This window comes from Nanorana parkeri, unplaced genomic scaffold, assembly GCF_000935625.1.
Source record: "Nanorana parkeri isolate BGI_ZX_2015 unplaced genomic scaffold, ASM93562v1 scaffold141, whole genome shotgun sequence".
In the NCBI taxonomy this organism is placed as follows: domain Eukaryota; kingdom Metazoa; phylum Chordata; class Amphibia; order Anura; family Dicroglossidae; genus Nanorana; species Nanorana parkeri.
This window is the reverse complement of record NW_017306409.1, coordinates 1,139,115-1,162,457: the sequence shown is the minus strand read 5'-3', so window position 1 is coordinate 1,162,457 and position 23,343 is coordinate 1,139,115. Positions and strand designations below refer to the sequence as shown.

At 42.6% G+C, this 23,343-nt stretch overlaps 1 protein-coding gene across 2 annotated transcripts; it reads right to left on the bottom strand.

Moving 5' to 3' along the window:
• Positions 1-1,233: 1,233 nt before the first annotated feature.
• PCTP (phosphatidylcholine transfer protein) lies at positions 1,234-22,949 on the bottom strand. Of its 2 annotated transcripts, XM_018554090.1 has the most exons (6): positions 22,820-22,949; positions 8,337-8,454; positions 5,532-5,611; positions 4,062-4,233; positions 3,338-3,405; positions 1,234-1,313 (listed from the first exon to the last, which is right to left on the bottom strand). In XM_018554090.1, the coding sequence occupies exons 1-6, from the start codon at positions 22,946-22,948 to the stop codon at positions 1,245-1,247; spliced, it is 636 nt and encodes a 211-aa protein (XP_018409592.1). In that variant the 5' UTR covers position 22,949; the 3' UTR covers positions 1,234-1,244. The 2 variants fall into 2 exon arrangements, with proteins under 2 accessions (XP_018409592.1, XP_018409593.1); XM_018554091.1 differs by lacking the exon at positions 3,338-3,405 and having other exon boundaries at positions 1,250-1,313.
• Positions 22,950-23,343: the final 394 nt, after the last annotated feature.

Sequence of the window (23,343 nt, the reverse complement as noted above, 5' to 3'; positions counted from 1 at the left end):
GTAATCTGTCTGACTGGAGTTCCGCTTTAAATTTGTAAACATGATCTGTCTAATTACAATTTCAAAGTGAACATGTGCTTTGCCCATGCATGACACAGCAATGGGTTTGCTCAATTGCCCGCTTGATGCTTTTATCTTCCTCTGATGATGCTGTGCTGGGTGCTTGAGCAGCCAATTGCCAGGCCCAAGTGCCATCACTTTGGGGGTGGGAATAGAGTTCTTGTGCCTGCGTATGCTCCCATGAGATTAACTAGAAGTTTACCCAGGACTATTTCTATTTGTTCTGGTGGAAGAATAGGGTAAAAGGGGAGCAGACTGGAGGTGGAGGAGGTCCAGGGCAGGCAGTTAAAAGAGAACAATGGGGTAAGTGTTTTTCCCCATAGTTCTCTTAAGGGTCACGGGAGGACATATACTAGTGACCCAAAGCTCAGTATATCGCAAGCTACAACTCGCGGTATACTGAGACCGCCGCAGACGTGACGGATCCCGACAATGCTATCGAGATCCACCCAGCTGAGTGAATGACAGCGGGCTATGCCTATCTAGTGGCAGAGCCAGCTGTGCCTGCCCCCTCCCCCTCTGTTCCTCCAGTCAGCGCTGGAGGATCGGAGTGGGTAGGGGGGGATGTCCCTGCGGGGTTCTCTGCAGGGAGATGATCGAGATGCGAGTGAGTGAAGATATGCGTTCTATTGAGCCAACGTGCGACAGTTTCATTGTTGGCTCGAACTATGAGGATGAGTGATTTTCACTCATCTCATAGTTCTTCTTTAACCTCCCTGGCGGTATCCCGAGTCTGGCTCGGGGTTAATTTTCAATGCTAGGAGCGGTAACCCCGAGCCAGACTCGGGGTTGCAGAGAAAAGTGACACTTACCTTGTTCCTGCGAGCCCGCGGCGTCCTCTGCTGTACGCGGCCCGAAAATGAAACTAAAAGCCGGCATCTGACTTTTAGTTTCGTTTTCGAGCGTCAAAGCCGGCGGGAAATTCAAATAATTTTTTAATTTCGTGTTTCAAACTTTATCATACCTGGGATGTCTACTGGACTCTTGTTTGGACAGATTTAGGCGAGTTATTCCTAAGATTTACTAAGAATTACAGGCCTACAATATAAACAACAAATTTCCATGCAAAAAATTGTACCGCTTTTGGTACAAAATTCCTGACATAATCATACCGCCAGGGAGGTTAAGTAAACCTGTCACTTTACTCTGTGGGCAAAAGCACAGGTTCATTTTAAATTAAATTATCATGATGAACTATGTTTATATCCTTTGCAGGCCTTCTGCATGTCCTTCAAGAAGTTTGGAACTCCACTCTGAAACAATATATAAAAAAAGTAATGTTAATGAGGACCTGTCACCCACAAACAACACAACATTAAACTGATACACTATACTGGTATGGCGGCAATTTTATTTTAATGGATTTCATTTTTTTAAAATATTTATTTCTGCAATGCATATAAAATCTTAATTTTAACAAACTAATATTTAAAAAAGAGTGCACCTATGACACTGGTGTCACAAAGGATTATATGTTTTCTAAAGGCAAAGCACAGCAGTAGCCGTAAGACATTGCATCTGTAATTGTAAGCAGTCAGGAAGGTGAAGGCAGGGGGATAACTCACTCCTCTGACCCATTCAGCTGCGTGTAAAATTAGAGCTTCAGCTACTGAACCTTGTTAACTGGAATCGAATTTTAGCAAAGTAATTAAGGTTAGCTCAATCATCACCAGAAATAATAATAAGCTGGTTTTGCATATTTGCATATTAACTAAAGCAGGTTTTAAGATCAGTTCAGCAGTGCTAGTTCCCTTCTTTCTGTCTTAATGGGCCAATTTAAAATGCATGCCCTACTAAACAGTTAAATATACTATCAAATCAAATATGCAGGAACCTATATACTTGCTCGCTATAGGGCAACATACTTCAAAGAGTGTTACACCACCAATCAGAACTTGTCTCTATTCCAATGCCCCATCTCCCCCCTTATTTTTGGTAAGGCAATTGCAATAAGAAAATTAAACATTATTTTAGGTTCTTTGAATGAATATTGCATTCAGTCTTTGCAAAAAGTGGTTCTCTTGGGCATTCCAGTGATCAGATCTGTTCCCGAGCTGAACAGTCCATCTGCTGCAGCCTACACATGAAATTACAATGTTTTAAGGGTACAATACCCCCCTACCACAGCACCTGTAGGGGCTGTTGTACCATTGAAACGTTCCATATCAGTGTGCTGACGCTACTTTGCCAGTCAGCAAGCTGAGATCAGATCTTGACCAAGCTACACTGGACGTCAGTGACCTGTCTGTGTTGTCTGGCAGAGTTGTCTGGATCAGAAGGCTAGCTGAACAAAGTTATCTTTATTTTGTCAGCATTTCACAGGTATGTATCATAATATTGCATAAAAGGAACATAATTAGAAAGTAACACGTCTTCAAACCATTAATTTTAACATATATTTGCACAAAAACAAAATCTTTGTTTGAGCAAATGCCATTTCCTCCTATGGCCCTTCTGTTAAAAATACTTTCAAATGTAAGTAGCTATCATAAACAGATTAAACACTCCCTGGAACAATTAAATGAGTCCTCCGGGACATAGAGCTCCTTTAAAGCATACATGTAAAAGATGTTTGTATTTCCAAAATCACTCCTCCTGAACACACACCCTTCTCCAAATCCAGGGGCTCCGCTAATCAGATCTTATACAATGCCCCTGTCTCCTTACGTCAATCCCTTATCTTGACTGCGGAGAAGCAGGATGCAGGAGGAGTGACATCAGTGCAGTGAATTGTCTAATCGGCGTCTTAGGGCATGGTAATAAAATTAATAAGCGGCTGCTTGCGGCCTCATACTTTGGAGAGGCCTGGGAGGAAATGGGTTTAGGCAACAAAGCAGATGAATGTGATAATCACAAAATTGTTTAAAGGACCGGTAAAACAAAATATAAACAATTTCTTTTTAAGTAAAAGGGCTATTTAAATGCACCTGAAGTTTTGGAGAAAATAGTTTTTCTATAATCGAGTTGGGTAAGGAAAATAGACATTGCCTTTTTAATTTTGAAGGTTTTAGAGCATTTTGAAAGTGGAGAGGTGCTAGTAAGTAGATGAGCTTTAAAGGAAATTCCGCTTTTACAAACAAATAATAAATAATTATGTAACATACGTAACTGTCAAGTCATTTCGTAATTACATTTAAGAGTGGACTGACCCCTAAGCCCTTTGGAAGCTCCACTATAGTTGTGCTGCAAGCATGCAGGTTGTTATAAACAACACCTCTACTTATTTATCTTCTCCAGCAGAATAAGAACTGAGCACATTATAGGGAATTGAACATACCTTGGCTGCCCAGTTAATAAGCCATAGGGGGATCATTCCTCCAGGATTGTCAAAGTAATACATAAAAACTGCAAAAGAAAAAGAAAATTAGAAATTTGAGTTAAACATACACAGAAATTTACCATATTTACTATCACGTGTACAGAATGAGGAGGCTCCCACATTTCAGTTTACATTTTAATAAAAATTTGCCCTTAGGACTCATTCACATCCGGATGCTGGTAACAAAAATCCAGCTTGCTGCATCTTTAATGCCTTTCCCATCAAACCATGTGTCACACAGAGTTTCATGGTAACATATTTGAAATGCATGTATAGTCAATATGTATAATCATGCCACACAACTACTAGATATCAGCAACCCCACAGTTTCTCAGATGTACAGCCAACACATGGTTACCTTAAAGTGATACTAAACTCAGGTGTTAAAAGAGAACTACGGGGTATGTGTTTTTCCCCATAGTTCTCTTTAGGGTCAGAGGAGAACAAATAATAACCTCCTTCCATGACCCAAAGCTCAGTATATCGCAGGCTATTGCCCGTGATATACCGAGAGCGCCGCAGCCGGGACTATTTCCGACATTACTGTCGAGATCCACCCAACTGCGTGAGTGATAGCTGGCTCTGCCTATCTAGAGGCAGAGCCAGCTGTCCTGGCCCCCTTCCCCATCCATTCCTCCAGTCAGCGCTGGAGGATCGGAGAGGGGGACCCAACAACACTTACTTTTGCAGCCGTTCTTTCCATCACTCTCTATAGCCAGGCTTTGCTTGTAACCGTTGACTCTAATAATGCCGGACTTCTCTGGCCAATGGGGAACTGATACACTTTTAGCTAGAATCACAACGATCTTCCTATCGCCGATGTCTAGATCTCGCCTCTCCCGAACATACACATACTACAATTACTGATTAAGGAAGACAGTTTAGAGACAGTTAGTTCCTAAAGCAGAGGCTTCAGCCAAAAATAGCCACATAATAATGATTAGCCCATTAAAAGAGAGCATAACAACAGCTTTTACTGCAATGTTCATCTTTAATAGAGAATTTCCCCTGCCTTAACAATGAAAACTAATGCAGCCACCACATTGACTGGTAGTCTATAATAATATATACATATATATATATACACATATATATATATATTTTAATTTTTTTTTTACATAGGATTTGCATATACTATAAGTACCAGATCCAAATGCACTTTGAATTCAAGGCAAATAGCTAAATACACAGATGTAATACAAATAAGGGAGTAGTTTTTCCTGCCAAACAATTTGTATTTCTGTCCATCCATTCCTGAGATTTACACAACTTACACAGCGCAGTCCTGTCTGGCACTTGACTTTTCTCTGCTGCAGTTAAGAAACACTTACAAGTCTAATTCTTCCACCACCCTGTGACTGGACAGTGAAAGTAGAAGCAGGAGACTGATGAGCTCATCTCCCTGTCAATCTGTTCTTTCCTACTATCAGCATACTCTTTGTACTATAGCACATCCGACTGGCTCTTTGTGTATAATAGACTGCAAGAGACTGACACCATGTCAAATTCATGTACTTACACTGCTGACATTTACAAAAAAAATGGTGTCAATAAATACAAAGCTGTGGAATTGTGCATTTTATATCTTCCTGGAGTTCAGCTTTAAATGCACTTTAAAAGAGAACTATGGCCAAATCTTTTTTTGGCCGTTGTTCTCTTTAGGGTCACAGGAGGACATTTACTAATGTCCCCCTGTGACCCAAAACTCAGCATATAGCGGGCCATTGCCTGCTACATGCTGAAAGTGCAAAGCCGTGCAAAGGCGGGATGGATCCTGACAATATTGTGAGGATCCACCCCGCTAACAGATTGACAGCTGGCTCTGCTTCTCAAGAGCTGTGCCTGCCCCCTCCCCGTCTGACCCTCCACTCAGGAGGATCAGAGAGGGGAGGGGGGAACCCCTGCGTGGAACAGTGACTAAAAGTCACCGCTCTCTGCAGGAAGAAGATCTTGAACAGAGGAATCAGCGGTATGTGATCGCTCAGTTCTCGATCTATAGAGGTAACAGCTGCAGTCACACGTCGGCTCTGACTATGGTGATGTGTGTATTTCACTCTCCACATATTTCTCCTTGAATACACATACAGTATAGAAGATTATTTCTTGCAAAGGTATATAAGTAACATTGTACTAAGTCCACAAAGAAGGATACATCCCGATTTGATAAAGGGAATGGATACTTTACTTCCCAATATATCACTTTGTCTTCTCCACTTTTCTCTTCTTGAAGAACTATGGAAATAATAGAGTTGGTTGGAATCCATACACAGTTTATTTCTCTTAATACATACTACAGTTCACTTTGGAAAGCAACCAGACAGAAATATAGAGACGTCATCGCTGACCAGTTTCTGGAAATCCTAATTTCCCGGCTGTCTCTGGCTCTGATTATCGAGAAACGAGTAAGCAGCAACTGGTGTCAGAACTCCTGACACACATACTACTTTCAGAAAGCATTGAAAGTTTTAGATGAACATGACTGCCAGGCTGCTAGACTTTTTAGAAAGAGGTCAGCAATGACGGCCTTAGCCTGGGTTTCCTTTTAAAGGTAGCCTATGGTAACGTTAAAGCCCAACTGAACTTCCAGATTAAGTCAATTACATTCCAGGTGTATCAAAGCAGGAAGTGTTCAGAGTAGTTTTCTGTAGAAGCAGCCACATCTGGGTAGAAAAGCCTGGACTACAATCTCAATACAAATTAGATAACTAAATGTGAGATTGTAGTCCATCATGGGAGCGAGCTTGGAGTGGTGACTACTTTAAAACATAGACAGGGACAATGGGGAACAAAAGTAGCCCCCCCCCTCTAGAAGGAAGGACAGTGTCAGCACCAATTCAGAGATGATTGGAGGTTCTACAGCCGAGTGATACACAAATTAGATATGTTTTTGGTAATCGTTAAGGTACTTGTATGCATTTAAGATTTAACTCCTGAGTGTAGGGTCACTTTAAGTGCTCCAATCCTCAGGGAGCATGAATGTTACAAATTATAGAACTATAGGTCTGAATCAGCAAGGGGGTGTATTAGATCTCTGCAAAGAGACCACTGGTCTGTTACAGAGTGTCGACTGCTGAGTGCACTAGATCTAACTAGGTGCCTATTGGACTGTGCAGTCATATGTAGACTCTGTGCAGTTGCTCTAACAGGAAAGTTGGGTTAAGACTATAAAAATGGAGGTTGATAGCACAAAGTCTATCTGACATCTCTTCTATTTCATCTCTTCAAGGATGCTGAATTACTGCAATTACAGAAAGGTATGTTCTGTCCTATAGCTTTCATGATGAATGTTAAAAGGATACAGTTATTATTACAGTGTTTGCCTAATTAGACAGATGTCTCCAGAAGAGGAATTAGAATAATACATAAATCCAAGGTTCTTTCATGACTTTTATACATATGGATAAGATTATTCACACCAAACCAATCTGTTTCCATTGATATTTGAAAATATTTATAAGATGATGCAAGCACAGCACCACCAGGTGGTAGCAGCAAGCTGGTTCCTTTGTATTAATGTCACGACAGGAATGATACATATACAGCTCCTATTCTGAATTGTCAAGGACATGAAGTTGAATGACAGACTCATATGTTCTCACATGGTCCTGTTGCATTGAATACACGTGAATCCACTCCTGCTTTTTCATGAGAAATTTACGCTTTTATCGGTATGATTCATACTGGTCCTTGGAAACAGATTTGAGTTGGACCACAGAAAGAGAATGGTGTTTGATTGAATCCTTTTACGACAAGAGGCCATTGATGTATAGATGCCAAAACCAAATATTAGCAGTGTCCCTTTGGGTCAGTTAATTTAGACAATTCTATAACTAATTGTTTAAGAACCTATAAGGCTTTTTTTTCAGTACAGTGTTTTAATAAATACCATACTCTGTTTTCTTATTATAGCCTTACATTAATAAAAAAAATTTTTAGCACTGTAATTGTATGCGACCTAAACATTAGTAAATAGAAACAGACTGCCGTCTTTCAGCTGGTGTGGCCTCTGCAAGCTTGTTTACAAACAAATATGATTGCGTGTGACTACCTGATCGGAAACCATGTTGATTTGTTCCCGAACAGACTGGAAATGTCAGCAAGCAGCGGGAACTGTAAATTAATGTTCCCTCAGTGGCATTGTGCTGCGGAATGTTAGGCTTCATTCACACGAGAAAAGGCCGGCACGTACAACTGCGTGCACGCCCTTATCGGGCAGCTCCCGGGAAGGACAGTTGCAGCGTGTGATTAGTAAGCAGCCTCAGTCCTTCTCTATGGGAGTACGCCGCCCTACGCTCACCCGCCCTGCACGTCCGTGTGGGTGCGTGTGTCCGTACTCATACACTGACAGGATAGATCCTGTCTGAGTTTGAGCTGGGATACCTGCACCCGTACGGACCTGCACTTGGGGTGAGCGTAGGGTGGCATATGGCCGCGTACTCCCATGAGGAAGGATAGGGGCTGCGTACTAATCACACGCAGCACCTGCCCTTCCCGGGAGCTGAATGATACGGCCGTGCACGCAGCTCAGAGCTGTGCGTGCTGGCTGTTTCTCGTGTGAATGAGGACATCCAGATTATAGTCAGGAAGCAGTTAAAGTGAACTTGTGTTTGGCCCAAATAGGTCTGTTACTTTCAGCCACCAAAAGCAAAGAAACATCCAGTACTTGCAGGTTTGGGGGTGCATGTGACTTACTCACCTACATCCCACGTGACAGTGTTGGTGCTTGGTGGCCCGGGGCCATCACATAGGGCAGGAAGAGAATCCTCAGCCCTCGTGACTCAATAGGTGTTAAAGGAGACGTTCTCTTTTCCTCCAAAGTGGTGCCCTGCAGTAGCAGACACCCTTCCATGTGTCCACACACATGGGAGTCCCATCCTGAAATCTCCTGTAAAATTTGTAGAGTGCCTACCAGACTCTTCATTCCTGAATGTGGTCCCTAATACCAGCCTTTACAAACCTTTCACATTGGTGTCCCATTGTTTCCTGTAGTCCAGGTCCATGTAGACGTCTGCACACAGGTCTGCTGGACAGTCCGCCAGACCGCCATAGATTTTATATTCATACAGTCCTGTTTGCTTTAATACACAGAGGGAAAAAGGGAAGCCCATTAAACAAAAAGATGAGCAAATCATTCCATTAAATTTGAGAATGGTGGCAGATCAAGTTGAACTGGTTTCTGTGAATAATAATTAGTTAATCAGGGTATTTCTTTTTCCTTTAGGGTAGATTTGTTTTAAAAAAAAATTAAACAAACAAAACAGATAAATCAGTCAAAACAGAATCAATGGAAATACAACTGAACGTATTGATAACAGAGTTACATGATCCAAAATTAAGTGATTATATTATATTGAATTATATAATATTGCTGGTGGGAATTTATCAAAACTGGAGCAGAAGAATCTGGAGCAGTTGCACATGGCAACCAATCAGCTTCTCTCTTCAGTCTGTTCAGTTAAGATTTGAAAATGAAAGAGAGAAGCAGTTGGTTGCCGTGCACAGCTGCTCCAGATTTTGTCTGCTCCAGTTTTGATAAATTCCCCTCATTGTCTATATTCCTAATTATATTATATCCTTTAAAATGATAATACATAATTAGGAATACGGAACAATAATGTCATAAAATATGATATAATATAAAACGGTTTATTTTGGATTGTGTCATTCTATTATCATTTTATAACTTTGTCAATTTTTAAATCATTTTATTTCTCTCTATTTTATGTTTTTAGGAAATTTGTCTTGTTTATTTTACAAGTCTAAGTGGACCCTGACCATGTTATTTATGGGGACTAACTATGTAATTAGGTCATTACAGCTGTGAGTGTGAGTGTACATGTTTTTTCTCTTCCATTGCAACATCAAGTTACACACATTGTCTGCTCCATTTTTTGGTTTTCCCCTGCCAATTTGATACTGGATCCTTCTTCCCCTACCCGGCAGACCAAGCTTAGTCCCTCGCAGCCCCTGGATGACCCACCTGACACCAAGCCACTCCTCATGGTCACAAACGGCTGAGCTTCCTTCAAACCCCACCACATGTGAGTGCACATCAGAGAATATTGTGTTGCCCCTTTAAAAAAAAAACCTTATTGCGCTAGGTTGTGGTGCTCTGCTTCTGCCTTTTTGTTTTTCCAGGATAAACACCAGATGCCCCCGTCTGATTTCACCAGCCACACACCAGCCTCCAATAACCAGGCCCCTCCAAAGTGTGCTCTCCAAATTGGACTTTTCTTTGAATTTTTTTATTTCTCAAAGTGAAAATAAGAATTCTTCTGATGTAAACATTGAGAATGAATTACTCCACAAAGCCTGCAGCTGCAGAGGTCATTGAGGGTTTGTTGTAAAGCTAATTTTTATGCTTATTAAGAATATGCAAATACTTGAATGTCATTAGCATGTCTGCAGATTCATTATAAAGGAAGTTTCCTAAGACTAACATGGAAGCTAACATCTCCTTTTATAAAATCCAGGGTCTCACTGGCTGCAGTTCTTTCTATATCAGATTCGGAACAACTGTGCATTTCAGGAAAGGCGGAGTCAAGTCCTTATCTGTATACTTCTTTTGGGTTAGTGATTTAAAGGATTGAAGCCACTGGATCTGGATGACAACCAGACAACTAGCAGCTGCCTTTAAATGTCTCTCTTTTCTTGCAGGAACTTTTACACACATAGTTGGGAAGGTTCGTTCTAGTTTTCCATACAGTGTTTGCCTTTTGTTAGGATTCTGGCATTCCCTAAGTAACCCCTCAGCTCAAATGATGTACTGTGTTGTTTTTCTACCTGAATGATGTTTGGAACACTGGTATGAGATTTCCAGGAGCCCAGAAGACATGCAGGCTGAAGAATGTTCTGATGTTAATAAGAAAATTTAGTGGAGACGTTTACTGGAGCTTTGTGGACCATGACCTATTAATTCTATCAGTTCTGGCATATATTGCTGTTTTTCCAAGAAAGCCCTTCAAACCCACCATCTCCTTTTGCACAACATATTAGTTAGAGTATATTTTTATAGGGCTTTATACGCTTAATATCACAAGACACAGTTCTCACAAAACTTCCTTTACAGTATCTGCATTCTTAAAGAGGAACTTTACTCATATCTTTAAAATAACAACAAAGGCACCTTTAGAAATATTTAGTAATGATAATCTACAAACACATACTTACTAGATAGTTACCGGCTTTTTATTCTTTGCATACATTATATTTCTTTACTTCCCCATTCTTCTCACAGTGGCCATTTCTACTAAGGGCAGATGTATCCATCTCCCTATACTTCCATGATCCTGGAACTTTGGCACATGTGACTAGGACATGTGACCATGCACATAATCTCAGGGGAGGAAAATGCCTTTCCCTGAGATCTCATGAGATTACAGATGAGATTTCCCAGCAATGCTCTGCTGATGTAATCTTCCCAGGGCACAGATTACATCATTTGTGCCAAAGTGGACCAGGAAGTGGATGAACTCTATTTCTAAGTAAATAAAAAACATGTTTGTTTAACTACGGTAATAAACGTAAGATGATTTTATTTCAGCATGCAGAGCTGCATTTGATTTTTAGGTAAAGGGGGTAAAGGTCCACTTTACAGTAACGTTAACATTTTTAAAAAAATATATCATTTTATTTACGGATGCACAGATACTTTTCGAGTACCAGTGCAGATACTTGGCATTTTCATGAGAACTACCAGGGTTGCAGCTGTTGTAGCTGGGACCGGGCTCTGGCGCTCCACCGCTGTCCTGAAATCATTAGTCTGTATTGTTTTAGAAAAACTGTCACATGACTATAAACAAAAATTTATCAGTACTCGTACTTGTAAGTACTCGGCAAGTACCAGTACTCGCAAAACTGGTATCTGTGTATCCCTTTATTTATATTTATAAAAACAAAATCGTACATTAAAACAGAGATGTACAAATCCCAGGAGCTCTGTGTGCTCCTTACAAATGACAGCTACCTCCTAACTTTTGAATTTTTCTCTAGTGTAGTCTTGGAGCTCAAAAGTATCGGTACATGTACTCGTACTTGTACTGAGTACTGTACTTGGTATCTGTGCAACCCTAATTTTATTGATTTTTAAAGAGAACCTGTCACCACCTCATGCCTACTAAGATACAGCTGCTGCGTGAATTAAATTACAATACAAAAACTGTGGTTGACTTTCCTTTCAATTTTCCTGTTAAAAGTACACTGCAAAAAAGGCAGATATTCTGCTGTTTCTCCAACACTTCCTGGAAGTGTTGGAGGCTTGTTGCTTCAGCCTGACTCCACAGCTCCCCTGCCTGGCCCTAAGGTCACATGTGCTCCAAGTGGCAGTCTGTAAAGCCTTACATGATCTGCATAGGTTGCCTAGACAGCCAAATTTTTTTGCACTGTAAGTGAATTCACATAACATCTTCATCTTTAGGGCTCATTCACACTTGAATTGGCCCGGACGTACAGCTCTGTGCTGCGTGCAGGGCCTACCGAGCAGCTCCCGGGAAGGACAGGTGCTGCGTGTGATTAGTACGTAGCCCCCCGTACTTCTCTATGGAACTACGCGGCCGTAAGCCCCCCTACGCTCACCCGCCCTGCACGTCCGTGTATGTATGGGTGAGCGTACTGGTACGCTGACAGGATGGATCCTGTCTGCGACCGAGCCAGGAAACACGCACCCCTACGGACCTTTACTTGAGGTGAGCGTAGGGGGGCATTCAGCCGTGTAGTCCCATAGAGAAGGACGGGGGCTGCGTACTAATCACACGCAGCACCTGTCCTTCCCGGGAGCTGCCCAAAACAGCACTGCACGCAGCACGGAGCTATACGTGCGGGCCGATTCCAGTGTGAATGAGGCCTTATAGACATGTGGTGGTGACAGGGTCTCTTCAAAGAAAACCTGTCATAAAAGAAATACAGAATTTGCCATTGCGAAGGGCTGCGCAAACTGTTGGCGCTATATAAATCCTGCATAATAATAATAATTGCTTATATGCAAATGCTAATTGCCTGGCTTTGACCCTCTTGATACTATTAGGGAGCTTTCACTTTACACTTTCTAACTAATATACATACTTCCTCCAGGTCAGTGACTCATTGGGGCTTATTTATAAATATTCAGCCCAGCAAATAGCTGGATGAATGCCATTTGAACGTCATTACAGCTACTAGATGCTTCTCATCGCAATCTGCTGGTGGTAGTGCAAATGGTATTTGCCCAACTTTGAAAGATAAATCAGCCCTGTAAAGCACTAAAGAGTTAAGCAATGGCAGCCCTCATATTTTTCTCTTAACAGGTTATGTTTAAGCAGCTTATAAGGCAATGAGATTCTACATATACACAGAATATTGTTATCCATGTCTTGTTATAACAAGGAGCCTGTTGCAACAAATATCACTGTTTTGCAAAGCGTAACAAATTTGCTAAATACGCTTGTCATGTAATAAGTAGGTAATGACAGCTTTCTACAAGAAGCATAAGAATGGAATCTAGAGCTGAGCTAAAGGGACGATTAAATTGCTAAACTGTTGATTTGACAACTTGAAAGTATTCAGCTCGGGTACAATGTATAACCACCCAGATTGTGTATAATGCATTAAATGACAACTTCACTTTTAGTGCATGTGAGCCGCTCAGCCCATTCATTCCTATGATTGTATTCATGGCAACACCCAGCCATCCAGAAGAAGAATACGGTCCAAGCCATAGGAATGAATGGCCCGAGTGGAACGCATGTGCAGTGAGAACTGGATGCTGCCAGGTGCTGCAAAGATGCAAAGACTGTGTGGCACCAAACAGGGCCACACGGTGAAGATTTCAGGAGCTGGAATGAAGGTAAGTATCTTACTTCTTGGGCTTCACTGAGGGGCTGAACTAAAAGTGAAATTGTCCTTTAAAAATGCAGAGTTTGGCTAAGACAGCAGAGAGCTAATATAATATGTTAAGAACATCTGTGCTTTGTTCATGTGTACGGACCTTGGATCATGAGCTTACTACATAATGCTCCTAGTGCTTCCTATCCTGACCCCAGCATGTGACCTGACATTAAACCCCTGACATTAAACTCCTGACCTTGGATTGTGACTTGCAAACAGGTTTCAATTGCACATCTTCTGCAGAATATGTGGAAGCCACAATGCCTTGTCAAGGCCCCTCTGTGTAGTGTGGTCCTAACTGTGATCTATGAGAGCCTCCATCTTGGAGCATATATAGCAAAGGATGAAGTGGGTGCAGGTTCTCCTGGAGGCAGCCCATCTCCTTAAAGGCACAACTGAAACCTCTGTTTTTAACCTAAGTAGTTAGACAGTGTTTTTTGCATGCTGGCTGGTGAGTGTGCTGGGAAACGTTTTACTGTTGTACTGTTTTGTGCACCTTTCTTTAAAGCTGGTTACGATTTGATGAGTGCATTTGCCATTCCTTTTGTTTGCCTGTAAACCTGTGACACCTTTCTTGTCCTTGGATTAGGACCTGTACCACCTGTCCTGATCTAGCTTGTGAGCTGCTTATGAACCTGTGCCTCCATCATGATCTGGCTTATGACTGGCCTATGAACCTGTGCCCCCTGTCCTGATCTGGATTTTGACTTGCTTATGAACCTGTGGATTGTTAGCTGCCTATTAACCTGTGCCATATATCCTGACCTTGGATTGGGACCTGCCCTTAACCTGTGCCACCTGTCCTGATCTGGCTTATAATCTGACTATGACCAGTGTTGCCTGACCTTGGATTGTGACCTGCTTATAAAACCTGTGCTGCCTTTCCTGACCTTGGATTGTGACTTGCCTACCAACCTATGCCTCCTTTACCGATCTGGCTTGTGACCAGATCTCTTATTCTAACTCTGGATTGTCATATGTACCTATAGCCTAGTGTACTAATCCTAGGGTGTGAAATAGGAAGAAGATGCAAAGAAACTGGAACAGATAGAGGGTTAGTATCCAGAGTGTCATCAGCTACTTGGGCAAATGGCAGCAGTGTGGTCGTTCTGTTCTTATGTGGTTTTTGTGATCTCTGTACCTAAGGTATGTTGAAAACCAAAATTATGAATAAATGACCCATACTGAATTATTCATCAGCCATGATGAAGTCAATTCTAAGAATGTCTCATGCACTGGGCTCACTCTTTCAATAAAGATGTTTCCTCTTCTATCCCTGGAGGGCATGCATGCGCCTTCCAAGTGAGAAAAAAGCCACAGTGCCAGAACATGCGTTAACTCCAGGGCACCCGAGGCAGCTGCTGTAGAAGGCATTGAAATGGAGTGTGTCCTAAAGCCAAAAAGCACACAGCACCCTTGTTTGGACGCCTTGGCCACATACTGTACCTGTTTCCAGGCAGTTATATCATTCACAGTTTCAGGTTTAGTCATACTTACAGTTATATGTGACCATTATTTTAAAAATGGGCACTTCAAGATTTTCACACAGGTTTTTACATCAGGCTATATTTTGTTTAAGGCAAACATATTGGCCATTTTATACCATAAAGGACTTGCCTACATCCATATTATACATGCTGTGGAAGGGTTCGGCTTCCCTTACTTCAGGTTAAGCCCAGCCCCAGAGCTAAGCTTCACGCCTTCTTCATACCCAGGTCCAATAAGAGCATCTTAGTGCCATTATGGTGTTGAACATGGTCCAGCAGGGTGCAGACTCTACATTGAAGTAAAGCCAAGATGAGAGGGGAACACCTGCTTGGCTTTTTAGGGAATAGTAATAAAGTTTGCTCTTTAGGTTTCTCCTCTAAAACTTAAAAATGAATGACAAATTCCCTTAAAGGCTAGTCACATAAACCATGTCATGGCAAAGGTCGTGAGAAGATCAAAAAAATAATATTTTTGTTTGAAGATTATTATGTATTTGTTAAACTAACATGTTATTGTTAGCAGTACATTAAAAAGGATGCATTTTGAGATGTGTATATATACACTATATTCATAAAATAATGTGTTGGATCAGGTCTCTGGGAAACATGGTTTGATAAAAATGCATCAGAATAAAAAAGGATTAATTAGTGTGGGAATCACTTTCTCCATTTTACTTTACTTTATAATTCTTTCCAAATGAGCTTCCTCTTGTGTAAACTACTTATCTGTTGCTTGATTAGAACCCATTGTCATGGTTTTGAATAATGCGTCATAGCGCTGTGAGCTTCCAGAGAGAGAGTTAAAGAAATACACACAAAATGTACTTATTCTTCCTCTGCGTGGTTTAAAATAGAAATCTGTGCAAATGTTTTTGTAGCAAACCTTAAAGCGTATTTCCCCTTTTGCAGTCAATCAAAAAGCAGGAGTGCCAGATAATCATCTCAAGAGTCCGAAAAAAACATCTTTATTGGCCTAGTAGGGAACAAGACCCCCTAGTGGTCACACAAGCACATTATTTTATGATCATTGTCTATTTTTTATGATTGTTTAATTTTCTATATAGTATTTGTATTAGATGTGTAATTTATTGTATTTCTTTGTAGCCCTGATTTGGCTGTGCATATCTTCTTGTTGCCATTTATGAAGGCAATACATTTTTTAACTCTTGAGATGATTACCTGGCACTTTTTTTTAGTCTTCATGTAAGGCACCAGAATACAATATCTGGCAGGAGAGATTCCTGCATCCACTAGGTTTAGCATGGATGCAGAAATCAAGCGTTTTTCTCTCTTTCAGCTGATGGGCAGAACAATACAGAATGATATGTATACGGCCAAGATTAGCCCTAATCACTGTGCCTTACATTTTACAACCTTGCTCTGCAGTCAGCAATCCTAATTTTTAGGACCTTGATTTCTAGATGGGTAATAGTTCCTATTGGATGTAACAGTGGCATTGCAATAAAACTTTATCAAGTCTTCAAATTCTGTTGCCACCATGGACCGGAGGTGGAAACCTTCACGGATATCAGACCCTCTCTGCTTGTCCCTCTGCTGTATAGTGGCTGTTTGCCAGAACTCTTAATGTCGTGTCTATTGAGTGTTTTGAAAATCAAATCTTGAACCGCTGTCAAGTAATTAAAGCTGGCCATACAGGGTTTAAATTCCCGTGAATTGGCCAAAATCGAGCTGTGGGTGGCCCTACTAACACCACCATGCTCAATAAATGTCTACTGATAAGTCGAAGGAACTGGGTGAAAAAAAGTCAGCTGAACGGTGATGGCAGCCAATCATATGTTCAGGGTTTCTGGCAGCTACGGCGGTGATTAGTCAGATTACAATAAATGTTAGGGGAGATCCGTTCATCCATGCTGTTTAGAAGGTTTCCCCTCTATTTCTGCTTTGGTGGCAATTGAAAATTTGGGACTTTCCCCCTTTGTCAATTGGACAAATACAGAGGGTGAATTTCCCCAGTAGAGATATAGACAGCAATAAAAGACAAAAAATATCTTTAGATACACTTTCATTTTCTGTATTGCAAACACACATTTCTCAGATTATTACATATGCTGATTACATTCAAATGTATACCTAAAAATATAAATGATTACAGAGTCCCTTTAAGTATGCCCAAAGACAACCTACGTAATGCTATATATCTATATTTTGCAGGACAATTCATAGACTGACTTTGAGAACTTGTACCGAATCATTACTTTCCCTCCCATTTCCTCTTCACACGCACCAGGATGACCTGAATGTTTGCCTTCTCTATATTTGTTCCTCAAAGGAAAGAACAGCCCAAGAAATAGGACATTGACACGGCACAAGTCAAGAGGGTGTGCTTCCCTAACCTGAACTTCGCCTTTGATATGATGGGCTTTGTTGTGTGTGGCCTTTGGTATGACGGCTCTGTTCTCTGTGGCCTTTGGTATGATGGCTCTGTTCTCTGTGGTCTTTGGTATGACGGTTCTTTTCTCTGTGGTCTTTGGTATGACGGCTCTGTTCTCTGTGGTCTTTGGTATGATGGTTCTTTTCTCTGTGGCCTTTGGTATGACAGCTCTGTTCTATGTGGCCTTTGGTATGACGGCTCTGTTCTATGTGGCCTTTGGTATGACGGCTCTGTTGTGTGTGGCCTTTGGTATGACGGCTCTGTTCTCTGTGATCTTTGGTATGACGGCTCTTTTCTCTGTGACCTTTGGTATGACAGCTCTGTTCTATGTGGCCTTTGGTATGATGGCTCTGTTCTATGTGGCCTTTGGTATGACGGCTCTGTTGTGTGTGGCCTTTGGTATGACGGCTCTGTTCTCTGTGATCTTTGGTATGACGGCTCTTTTCTCTGTGGTCTTTGGTATGATGGCTCTGTTCTATGTGGCCTTTGGTATGACGGCTCTGTTGTGTGTGGCCTTTGGTATGAGGGCTCTGTTCTATGTGACCTTTAATATGATGGGTCTGTTGTGTGTGGCCTTTGGTATGGCAGCTGTTCTATGTGGCCTTTAATATGATGGGTCTGTTGTGTGTGACCTTTGGTACGACGGCTCTGTTCTATGTGGTCTTTGGTATCACAGCCCTGTTCTATGTGGCCTTTGCTATGCCAGCTCTGGTCTTACATAGTTACATAGTATTTGAGGTTGAAAAAAGACATTAGTCCATCAAGTCCAACCTATAGGATCTTGTTTTATTTGACCTTTAGTATGACGGGTCTGTTGTGTGTGGCCTTTGGTATGACAGCTCTGTTTTATGGGGCATTTAATATAATTTCAGATGATTCCTGCGAATCAGACAAAAGTTAAGCCATGGGTGGCCCTGCTTACACCCTGCAGAGATAGATAGATAGATAGATAGATAGATAGATAGATAGATAGATAGATAGATAGATAGATAGATAGATAGATACTGTAGATAGCAAGATTTTAGCAAAACAATAGAACATATAGGCAGTTCTTGAAACCCATGCGTTATATCTAATCTTTACCAGGAAAGCTGTTTATACCAATTAGTGATGGGTTTACTAAGAAAGGATAATCCATCTTAATGTAGATTAGTACCAGCCAAACCGCGAGACGAGAATTCCTGTATCCTCCTACATCATGTTAAATCATATAAAGGTTTATCAAATTAATATTCTCATTAAAATTTCTATATGCATTGATAGTAATTAAAGTGATACTAAACTCAGGAGTTAAATCTTAAAAATACATTCAGGTACCTTCACTTTTAACAAAAATGTATCTTATTTGTGTATCACTCGGCTGTAGATCCTCAAATCATCTCTGAGGCCTTGTTCACACCAAGCGCGTTCCAGGAGCAGAGCAGTTACAGCCCGGATCAAAACTGCGTCCAATGTATTCCAATGGTATTTTGGGCTCTAGTTCACACCACTGTGTTCAGTTCCAGAGCATGTAAAAAAAACTGCAGCAAGCCCTATTTTACCTGCTCTGGAACGCTTTGGGACGCATGCAAACACATCAAAAATGCATGCAAATGCCCTGGAATGCACTGAAAGCCCATTTTAATCAAAAAAAGAAAAAATATATTTGTTGTTTTTTTTTAACCAAAAACGCATCAAAAACACAGCAAAAAACGCGGTACAACACACTGCACTGTGTGTGCAGACACTCATGCAGATCTGGTCTGCATTTGGTGGTGGTGGTGGTGAATTGCTGCTGACACTGTCCTTCCTTCTGGTGGGTGGCTACCTTTGTTCCCCATGGTCCCTGTGTGTGTTGTAAAGTAGTCAACGCTCCAAGCTCGCTCCTGTGACGGACAATAATCTCATGTTTAGTTTACTAATTTGTATTGCGATTGTAGTCCATTCCGGGAGCAAGCTTGGAGCGGTAACTACTTTATAACACACACAGGGACCATACCTGTACCTTTTTTTGCGATACACGACGCACAGCTGTTTTGGCCACGATCGTGCTTGGGTACAAGGGCGGAATCGCGGTGGGAAACCGCGCGATCTGCCCGGCGCGACTGGGGTGCCATTAGAAAATAGTGGCAACCACAGCACGATCGTCAGTGATGGGCAACTTTGTGACCGCACGGCATCGCGCACGATTGCCGCACGGTCACAGATCGCCTAGGTGTGCACCGGCCCTTAAAAGGAGAACTATGGGGTTAGGGCTTTTCCCCATAGTTCTCCTTAGGGTAACGGGAGGACACAAACTAGCGTCCTCCCGTCACCCTAGGCTCAGTATACCGCGAGCTGTAGCTTGCGGTATACTGAGACGCCGTAGCTGAAGCGGATTCCGACAATTGTGCCGGGATCGGCCCAGCTGCGTGACTGACAGCTGGCTCTGCCTATCTAGAGGCAGAGCCAGCTGTACCCGCCCCCTCCCCCGTCCGTTCCGCCAGTCAGCGCTGGAGGATCGGAGCAGGGAGGGGGGAATCCAGCCCCTCCCCTGTCAGGATCGAGAGGTGAGCGAACGCCGGTATGTGTTCCCTCACCTCCCGATCTACTGAGCCGACCTGTGACAGTCTCATTGTCACAGGGCGGCTAGAACTATGAGGGGAGGGAAAAGCACTCACCTCATAGTTCACCTTTAAGGTTTAACTCCTAAGTTTAGTGTCACTTTAAAGTTTCCTTTGTTTGGATCCTATTGGCTAAATATCTGCATGTAAGAAGAAAATATACTGTAAATGTGCATACTTCATATCTGCATGGTCCACTTACTGATAAAGAACTCCAGCCAGTCAGTATTGTATGTTCTGGACTGGGGCGGGGTCACCAGACAAGAAGTGAGGGGAAATCTATAACAGAGACAGCGACACAAATCTGACAGGGGATCTAGCTCTTCCCTACTCTACCAAGGAAAAGCATTTGTATTTCTTTCCGTGTTACTGTCAGAGAGTTCCCTTCACTTCCTGTCTAGTAAAGCCAGCAGGACAGGAATGAGGGAAAAATCTCTCAAACGGAACCCCAGATAGCAGTAGACACCTGACATGGTTTTAATTTTTCCGAGCTCTAATCTAAAACTTTTTTTTTTGCTGGAAATACACTTTAAAATACTGTAATTCATTTATTGTTTCATTGTATTAATAAGAGACTGAAACAATGTAGCAACTGTTACAAGCTCTCAGCCTCTGTCGCCATCAGACCGGCATGAAGAGATTATGTCTATAAAGCTTGTACAGTACTTGATTGGAATTCCATTGTGTGGAAAACAGACCTCAAGCTTACATCTGTTTCCTCCGTCCAAAAACACAAATATCACATATTAGTAAATAAACACGCACAGTATATCCTGAATTGTATGTTTTATCTTGAAATCATAATAGACATACAGTATAGCCCTCATTCACACTGTAATCGTCCCGCACGTACAGTTCCGTGCTACGTGCACAGCCGTATCGCTCAAGTTCCGGGAAGGACAGGTGGTGCGTGTGATTAGTACGCAGCCCCTGTCCTTCTCTATGGGAATACGCGGCCGTACGCCCCCCTACGCTCACTCGCCCTGCACGTCCGTGCGGGTGAGCGTACTAGTATGCTGACAGGATGGATCCTGTCTGCGTCCGAGCCAGGAAACACGCACCCCTACGGACCGTCACTTGAGGTGAGCATAGGGGGGCGTACGGCCGCGTAGTCCCGTAGAGAAGGACGAGGGCGGCGTACTAATCACACGCAGCACCTGTCCTTCCCGCGAGCTGCTCGATACGGCCCTGCACGCAGCACGGAGCTGTACGTGCGGGACGATTACAGTGTGAATGAGGCCTTATAGTACACGTATATAGTTTCCTTACCATCTTGTCTTGATATGTATTGTAACTGTAATGTCCTCCTTATATTGTAAAGCGCTGCAAAAACTGTTGGCGCTATATAAATCTGAAGCAGTACCCTGCACAAATTCCATTTCATCACTAGATGTCCTCAGTCTTCAGTGTCATTCAGCGCAGCCTGTGAGTGCAGGGTGTCACAGCTCCACCCCCTGATGGGGCGTCAGTAACCGCAGGCAACCTGCAATCACATTAACTTCTGCATCATTGAGGATCACACATCGCTGGAGAAAATCCATAGAGGAAGAGGACCCTGCGTGGTGATTGAATGGCCTGCAGATCTAGGGTCGGGAGCTGGGATTTAGGGGCTCATTCTCATGGGCCTGCAATTGCATGCAGCTGCCTGTACATCCCTATGGGAGGACACAGCTGCATGCAACTGCACGCCAATCGAAACCTGCACATCCCTGCGGGTCCGGGTGCATGCACATTTGGACGCAGACTGTCATCCGTACGCATATGCCTACCCGTGTGCATGAGACCAAAGATCCTCCTCTAAGATCATATACCACACTTGTAACTGTCAACTAATAAAATGCTTTAATATTGTTACATTGTGACGTGCACACCAACTACAGACAAGGGATTGGTCTGTCATGTGTCGGCTCTGTGGCCATGCTTTTGTTTCTCAATTACCATTTCAAAACCATGGACAGCATTGACAGGGAATCATCTTCATCCTCATCATCTGTCCATGGGATTGTAATAATCTAGATTTATTTTCTGAGCCTGCAACAACTATAGGAGGCCTGACTTCACTAGCTGCATGCTTGTTCCAGCCATTAATTTATATTCCTAGAGGTCAGCAATGATTTCATTTACATACCTTCAGGGACGGGTTTCCATTTCGGGCACCTGTAACCTGAGCTAGTGCACCTTATCTGTTGCGGGACCCGCCGACTTTCACATATGCAGAGAAGGACCCCGGCATTGCGTAAGGCTGTCCTCATCAGACAGGCATTTTACAGGGCAGCCTTATGCAGCGCCGGTGTTCTATCAAAAGCTCCAACTCATCGAAGTCTACAACTACCTCACTTCCGGTGCTCAGAAAGACTGGAGCTCTATACAGTTGCGGTGCGCATGCGCGCATAGCATTTTCAGAATACTTGTTGAGTTTGCCACCTGCTGAATATTGTTAAAATGCAGCTGTACAGAGCTCTGTCAGTCTTTGTGTTTTGCAGTCTAACGCCGTCTGGTCGAAATCTCCAACTTGAAAGTACTCGGCAGTGAGGTAGTTGGAGATTTCGACGAGCTGGAGCTTTTGATAGAACACCGGGGTCCTTCCCCTGACTTTGCCAAAGCCGGGGGTTCCTGTAGGCAGGTCATGGAGCAGGAGGGTGCATTTTGTGCAGAATGCACCCTCCTTGCTATTGCCAGTGTTGTATCTTGACACAACACTGGGAATTAGGCAGAGTAGGTACCTGTACGATGCCCCTCTATGGAGGACACCTGTAGGCACATGCCTACTCGGCTTAATGGTAAATCCGGTGTGGGTCCAGATTCGTCACGGGTCCAGGATTCTACCAGAACACTGGTCCTGCATACCTCTCTGTACAAGTAACCTTTAACACATAAAAGGTATTTATAAGCAGCATCTTCCAACATTTTTCTAAGTAATAAACTTTAGTAATAAATAAAACATTCCTAATGGTGCAGTAAACAGGAAGAACTTCATAAAGTTTGTTAGGATAATTAGTAATGATTAACATTTCATACAAGGTGTTCTGTATTTTTAAATGTAAATTAATGATTGAACTTATTAAAGCCCAGTGACAGGCAGCAGGGGAGATAGAACAGCATTGCTAGCTTGCCATACCTCGTCATAGAGCCGGTAGATCTGAATGCCCATGGTGTCGGTGAAGAGCTGCCATCCCTCGGTCAGTATGGGCTCATCCAGACCCCTCCAGGCTTGCTGGAATTGATCTTCCGTAAACCGGAGATCCATGTCTCCCTAGACCTGCGGAACAGCGGCTGCTTAACAGGGCTCACCTAACGTCACAGGTCGTGCTGCGCCATATCCAATCAGCGCGCTTCAAAAAGACCGATGGCCAATCAGGCTTCGAGATTGTCTTCCGGGTTTGCGGCCGCATTAGCTGTACACGGTGGAATCCGCTCCCAGCGCTCTATTGTTTGCCGTGTTTACCGGATGAGGATTGACAGTGTCAGTCAATGTGCTGACCGCGCAGATTCCCATAGGAAATGTGTGCGGTCTGCAAATATTGAAATTAGGGGCCGAAAGTTCTGAACTTCTCATTTTAGAGCAAGAAAAATAATATGGTAGCAGTTCAGATAGTATGCAGAAACTTTAAAGAGACCCTGTCACCAACTAATAAAATTAAT